The sequence below is a fragment of the Sander vitreus genome, chromosome 14 (assembly GCF_031162955.1).
Source record: "Sander vitreus isolate 19-12246 chromosome 14, sanVit1, whole genome shotgun sequence".
Lineage (NCBI taxonomy): Eukaryota > Metazoa > Chordata > Actinopteri > Perciformes > Percidae > Sander > Sander vitreus.
In genome coordinates, this window is record NC_135868.1 from 130,001 (window position 1) to 137,500 (window position 7,500).

The window sequence follows — 7,500 nt, forward strand, 5'->3', positions numbered from 1 at the left end:
GTTATTATAACACAGCCATCTAACCATCACTATGCAGAAAAGGGAAAGGGGAAAGGACCCTGCCCTGAAGTAGAAGCTGAAAGTGTAAAGGCCGTTACCCCCCGACCAGCCGACCGTCAGCAGTAAAGCCAGCGGGACTGATCAGTCTCCCCGAGTCGGTCCAAAAAGTTCCTCAGAACACCGAAGAGACGAGACGTAATACGTCTCCATAACAGCAGGCGGCGCTCATCTGGATTGTCGCCCAACAAATGAAAACCGGCAGCTGATTGGACGAACGTGTCACGTGGGTCTGGCTGCTCCCCGACCATCATGGCGTCTCGTTCAGAATATGATCTCATATTGGACTAAGATAGTTCACCGTAACGTGTTTCTGGAAACATTTTAAAGGACAATTCCGGTGCAAAACGAACCTAGGGGTTATTAACAGATGTGTACTCACTCTGTCGCTCTCTGGGTCAAAAAATATCCCTAAAAAACTTGAAAAAGCGACAGAAAACCTTAAAGTTTTGACTGTTGGGAGGGTTTTTAATAGTAACTTACGCCGATGACAGAGCCGTTTCCTCGGCAGTTTAAAGGACGTTTCCAGCTGAACTTGAGACTTGTGACCTTCAGCCTTTGGCGTGGAGCTCCTCCGGATGTTTTTGGCGTGGAGCTCCTCCGGATGTTTTTGGCGTGGAGCTCCTCCGGATGTTTGCAGCGCGTAGAGACGCGTAGAAACGCTGAACTCTGATTGGCTCGTAGCTATTACATTTCCCCCTGACAACCCAAACTTAAACCTGTCCACATGGATCCCTGTGAGCTCTCATTGTTTGTCTCTGCGGTCGCCGTGCCTGTGGTCACGGCACTTCATACAGGAATGCATCATGGGACACGGGGGGGGAGTGGATTGTGGTTTGACTTTTAAACATCAATCTGTCTGAATCAACTCTGATCTCATAAAGACGGGAGCGTTTTTTTTAACCGTACCGTTTTAAACATAAGTGTCACCATTTGATTAAATCATAAATAAATAAGTATTTATTTATGAAGCCCTTTACAGATACCAACAGGTATCCCAAGTGCTTTACATCAAAAAACAAGAGTGAGTGTAGGGAGCCTATGAGAGTGTAGAGAGCCTATGGAGAGTGTAGGGAGCCTATGGAGAGTGTAGGGAGCCTATGGAGAGTGTAGAGAGCCTATGGGAGTGTAGGGAGCCTATGAGAGTGTAGAGAGCCTATGGGAGTGTAGGGAGCCTATGGAGAGTGTAGGGAGCCTATAAGAGTGTAGGGAGCCTATGAGAGTGTAGGGAGCCTATAAGAGTGTAGGGAGCTTATGGGGAGTGTAGGGAGCCTATGGAAAATGAAGGGAGCCTATAAGAGTGTAGAGAGCCTATGGAGAGTGTAGAGAGCCTATAAGAGTGTAGAGAGCCTATGGAGAGTGTAGGGAGCCTATGGGAGTGTAGGGAGCCTATGAGAAGTGTAGGGAGCCTATGGGAAGTGTAGGGAGCCTATGAGAGTGTAGGGAGCCTATGGGAAGTGTAGGGAGCCTATGGGAAGTGTAGGGAGCCTATGAGAGTGTAGGGAGCCTATGAGAGTGTAGGGAGCCTATAAGAGTGTAGAGAGCCTATGGAGAGTGTAGGGAGCCTATGGAGAGTGTAGGGAGCCTATAAGAGTGTAGGGAGCCTATGGAGAGTGTAGGGAGCCTATGGAGAGTGTAGGGAGCCTATACGAGTGTAGAGAGCCTATGGAGAGTGTAGGGAGCCTATAAGAGTGTAGGGAGCCTATAAGAGTGTAGGGAGCCTATACGAGTGTAGGGAGCCTATGGAGAGTTTAGGGAATATATGGATAGTGTAGGGAGCCTATGGAGCTTAGCCCCGCCCAAGACGATTGTGATTGGTTTAAAGAAATGCCAATAAACCAGAGCATGTTTTCCTCCCATCCAGGAATGCTGTGTGGACTAGCCAGACCTTCCTCTGCAGTGCTGTGGAGGAAGGTCTGGCTGTAAGAGACTAATGCGTGGGCAGTCTGGTCAAAGTACAGTTTTAGGGAAAACCTACAGATTAGAAAAGCCTTCCGCTTTCTCGTTGTGTTTTATATAATAGTAAACTACTTATTTTTCTTAATTTGGGGTGAAGGGAGGATACTGGGTTAGTTTCTCTATCCACAGCACTGCTCTGTATGTAAAACACATCATATATGAATGTTAGGTTGGAGTGTTTTTAACGAGATGTGTGTCACGGCTGGTGCTGGATGGTGATTGGCTCGGGAGTCAGCGACGGCGTCTGGAGGAAAGAGAGACGAGGTTTCTGTTCTCTCAGGAACGACCTGACAGCAGACTGATGACAGCCCAGATTTAACACCTCTCTCTCTCTTCCTTGCTCTCTCGCTCTCTCTCTCTGTCTCTCTCTCTCTCTCTGTCTCTCTCTCTCTCTCTCTGTCTCTCTCTCTCTCTGTCTCTCTCTCTCTCTCTCTCTCTCTCTCTCTCTCTCTCTCTCTCTCTCTCTCTCTCTCTCTCTCTCTCTCTCTCTCTCTCTCTCTCTCTCTCTCTGTCTCTCTCTCTCTCTCTCTCTCTCTCTCTCTCTCTCTGTCTCTCTCTCTCTCTCTCTCTCTCTCTCTCTCTCTCTCTCTCTCTCTCTCTCTCTCTCTCTCTCTCTCTCTCTGTCTCTCTCTCTCTCTCTCTCTCTCTCTCTCTGTCTCTCTGTCTCTCTCTGTCTCTCTCTGTCTCTCTCTCTCTCTCTCTCTCTCTCTCTGTCTCTCTCTCTCTCTCTCTGTCTCTCTCTCTCTGTGTCTCTCTGTCTCTCTCTGTCTCAGGTGTCCTGTCTCAGTCATATTGCTGCTAACTATCTGAACTCAGGGAAGGAGGCGAGGCGATGGGGGACGGCCCACGAGAGCATCGTACCTTATCAGGTAACACACACACACACACACACACACACACACACACACACACACACAAAGACAAATATCCAAATGTTAAGTTTTAGAGTATCTGCAAGGTAAGCTAACACACGTGACGGACATAAACGTAAATGAGAATACTGTCATAAAGTACAAGTACTTTAAGTCTGTATGCAAGTATTTAAGTAGATGTATTTAGGTTTTTTCCACCTCTCCCAGTACCTCTGGGTAAAGTCATTGCACACATTTATCTTGTCCAGTGTCTCCGTCTCCTTCCCGTGCGTACGTCGCCTGTCTCTTCTGTTAGTTCCTGTCACGTTGTTGTGTGTCGCAGCGCTGAAACGGTTAAAGCTGCTGTTGTCTGTGTGAGAAACAGGAAACACTGAGAGCATCCTCCCAGCTGACGTCAGTGTTCAGGGAGAGACGATTATCAACCAATCAGAGACGATTAGTGTCTCCATCCATCACTCTCTCTCTCTTCAGAAGACACACTGAACTCTTCTCCTATCAAACATCAGGGCTTCTCACACGTATCAGTAGAGCTGCAACAATTACAAACAATATATATATATATATATGTATGTATATATGTATTACTTTTGCAAAGAGATCTCCAACTATCTAGAGAGGGTGTTGGGGGGGGCATGTCTGCAGGGATTTAAAAAAATTACAAAAACCTTGAAAAAGGCGACAAACACGTTGAAAAAATTGTCCGAAAAAGGAACAAAAACTTCTGAAAAAGTGGCCGGGTTGGTTCAGCGGGTAGAGCAGGCGCACATATACTGAGAGGTTTATGCCTCGACGCAGAGGTCCAGGGTTTGAATCTGACCTCTGACCATTTCTTGCATGTCTTCCCCCCTCTCCTCTTTCTCACCTAGCTGTCCTGTCAAAAATTAAAGGCAGAAAAGCCCAAAAAATACTCTTTAACAAGTATTAATGTATGTAAATTCCACCTATGGGCCTACCTATCACTCAAAGGTCTGCATCTGAGCCGACTTAATGTAATAACAACCTAAGTAATTCATCCTTTTAGGTTTAGTTATTCATTATTAGGGATGCATGATATTGGATTTTGGCCGATATTCGATATGCCGATATGTTTTGGCCGATATCGATATCTATGTATGTGTATATATACACTTTTGCAGCCGCTGTTTTCTGTATTAGTTCAACGTTTCAGTCACTTTTTCTGAGGTTTTTTTAGATGCTTTTTCAATGTTTTTGTCGCTTTTTTCTGCGATGTCTGAGGATCTATTTTGCTGACTTCTTTATGGCTTCATGTGGACCAAACTGTAAGAGACATACAGTAATACAGTCAGAGATATCTAACTGTTCTCTAAAATAAAAGCATGTTAATAAACTTCACGTCAGTCAGATATAACGAAACGTAGTTCAAAGTGCCCATTTCATGAAAAAATCTCTCTTTCTGGGATTTGGGGAGTTATTTAGTGTCTCTGGTGCTTCATACAGACGTTGATAACCCTCCATGCTGTTCTGAGTGAGATACGGTTTCTGAATGTGTCCTGTCTTCAGTCTCCGGGTCAGCTGGTCAACATCTGCACGGCTTTCTACGTCACTAGCTGAGACGAGGGGCCTAGGGGGCTAACCGTTAGCATGCTAGCTCGTTCTCAATGGCAAAACACTGCTACAACACACACTAGTTCACCCTAATCTCCAAAAGAACTACTTCCATGTCCCTGTTCTGCAGGTATTCAACACAAAGGTGGAAGTGTTCCCTCGTTTAGAAGAAGTCTCCCAGCTAATCCTGCCTTGTTCTACTGAAGTTGGAGAAACAGCTAGCTAGCTCATGTAGTCCTTACCTAGCTACTGAGCGTGTAGTCCTTACCTAGCTACTGAGCACGTAGTCCTTACCTAGCTACTGAGCACGTAGTCCTTACCTAGCTGCTGAGCGTGTAGTCCTTACCTAGCTACTGAGCATGTAGTCCTTACCTAGCTACTGAGCGTGTAGTCCTTACCTAGCTACTGAGCGTGTAGTCCTTACCTAGCTACTGAGCATGTGCGACTGCCAACAAAGATGTTCCAGCAGTGAGAGGTCTCACTCTGTAGCTAAAACAGAGACCTGAACACAGGGTGAAAAGAGGAGCTGCAGCAATGAGCAGAACAACAAAAATATGGTGTTTTTTGATAGTTAAACCATGTAAACCTATTCTGATACAACCTCAAAATACAATTATGAATCTGAAAATGAGCAGAATATGGGCACTTTAAGAACAGTGGTGACTACTTCTGTATCTCAGTTCATCATCTCAGTGAATCCTTCATGTGTTTCCTCTTCGACACGCTGGATGTCTCAGCTTTTTTGGGAGCTTTGAATTGAGCTGCTGTCTCAGAGATCAGATGTGAACTTTTAAAAGCGTCGGTGTGGACGGACGACTTCTTCAGCTCTAATGTCTTCCTCTCACAGCCGCAACCACGGAACAGCAATAATTCTGTTGTTTCAACCGTCATGATCTCCCAACAACCCGTCTGCCGCCGCTTTCATCTCCGGCCCGGCCCGGCCCGGGGGGGGGGGGTGGGGGGGCATGGCATTGTGGGTAACGCGGTTTATACGAGGATTAGATCTGAGCTTCGGACCCAAAACGCTCCGGCTGCTAAAAGACGACGACCACAAGAAACGAGTCGCTGGCGCTTCACGCTGAACAGAAACATCAGGAGGAGCTGAGAGAGAGAGAGTGTGTGTGTGTATGTGTGTGTGTGTGTGTGTGTGTGTGTGTGTCTCTGTGTGTGTGTCTCTGTGTGTGTATGTGTGTCTCTGTGTGTGTGTGTGTGTGTGTGTGTGCTCTCTGTGTGTGTGTGTCGCTCTGTGTGTGTATGTGTGTGTCTCTGTGTGTGTGTGTGTGTGTGTGTGTGTCTCTGTGTGTGTGTGTGTGTGTGTGTGTCTCTGTGTGTGTGTCTCTGTGTGTGTGTGTGTGTGTGTGTGTGTGTGTCTCTGTGTGTGTGTGTGTGTGTGTCTCTGTCTGTGTGTGTATGTGTGTGTGTGTGTGTTTGTGTGTCTCTCTGTGTGTGTGTGTGTGTCTCTGTGTGTGTGTATGTGTGTGTCTCTGTGTGTGTGTGTGTGTGTGTGTGTGTGTGTCTCTCTGTGTGTGTGTGTGTCTCTCTGTGTGTGTCTGTGTGTGTGTGTGTGTGTGTGTGTGTGTGTGTGTGTGTGTGTGTGTGTGTGTGTGTGTGTGTGTGTGTGTCTGTGTGTGTGTGTGTGTGTGTGTGTGTGTGTGTGTGTGTGTGTGTGTATCTCTGTGTGTGTGTCAGTTCCCTCAGGCTCTCCGTCAGTAATATGAAGCAGACTGAAGACTTGGTTCTGAATGTGAAGAACGTCTTGTTGTGTTTGGAGACTTAAATATGTATTGGCTATGTATTGGATATGTATTGGCTATGTATTGGATATGTATTGGCTATGTATTGGCTATGTATTGGATATGTATTGGCTATGTATTGGATATGTATTGGATATGGAAGAACACATGAAGGAAGGAACAGAGGAAGAACATCTTTTGTGTGAGTTTGTTCGTAAGTCTTGCCCGACGGCAGTCGTGTCCCGGCCGTAGGGCTGGGTACCCAGTACAAGACGTTTTAGGCTCGGACCGAGTTGCCTCCTTAGTATCGAACATTGTCATTCAATACCAAATAAAGTAAGAAGTAAATCTCATCAGCGTCAGTGAGCCAATCAGCACGCAGCATGCTTCGTCAGCCAAACGTAACTGTCACGTGACCGGACTACACAAAAAGTGATAAATATGGCCTGTCTGTCTGCATGACTGCCTGCCTGCCTGTCTGTCTGTCTGTCTGTCTGCCTACCTACCTGCCTGCCTGCCTGTCTGTCTGCCTACCTACCTGCCTGTCTGTCTGTCTGTCTGCCTGCCTGCCTGTCTGTCTGTCTGTCTGTCTGTCTGTCTGTCTGCCTACCTGTCTGTCTGTCTAAACCAGGAAGGAAACGTGCAGCAAAACTAGGAGCTAAAAGAGGCTTAAAAGCTCCGTAGAGATGCAGAGAGCTCAGACAGTATTGTTCCGGGGCGGCAGGAACCGGCTGCTCGGCCTGTTCCTGCCCCCCCCCCAAGAGGACTGTTTGGGGTTTTGTGGATCAACGTCCCATCGTCGCCCCCCGCGGACTGCGTTACCCACAAGTCCCTGAGGCCAGGGATGAAAGGAGGCGGCGGTCAGAGCAGAGCGCTGAGACCACTGTCACTAAAGGGTTAGCGGTTACACACACACACACACACACACACACACACACACACACACACACACACACACAGCGATAGGATGTGGTGTGTGTGATGTATGACAGCAGTTCTCGTTCAGCTTTCATGTGGCGACCGGTTTTTATTACGAGCAATTGTGAGCGAGGAGGAGGAGAACTTTCCCTCCTCCAGCTGGCCTTTCTCACCGTCTTCAGCTTCTGAGACTCTAAAACGCTCTGAACATCCTGTTGAATTTCATATCTACCTGCTGAACATAAAACATATAATAATCCCCAAAGTTTACAACATAAAGTCAGCGTCTCTGCTTCCTCTTACTTTCCCGCTGAATAGATATTATATCATATTATAATATATAAACCAAACGTCTTATTCAGAGGTCTGTATCTGATTATTATTCCAGCACCTTT

The 7,500-nt window shown here is 46.8% G+C and overlaps 1 protein-coding gene across 1 annotated transcript in view; it reads left to right on the forward strand.

Moving 5' to 3' along the window:
* sugct (succinyl-CoA:glutarate-CoA transferase) overlaps positions 1 to 7,500 on the forward strand; it is a 70,271-nt gene that overhangs the window by 22,979 nt on the left and 39,792 nt on the right. The window contains exon 9 of the mRNA XM_078267477.1: positions 2,790 to 2,885. Within this exon, the coding sequence (XP_078123603.1) occupies positions 2,790 to 2,885 (96 nt within the window). The remainder of the gene's footprint in view (positions 1 to 2,789; positions 2,886 to 7,500) is intronic.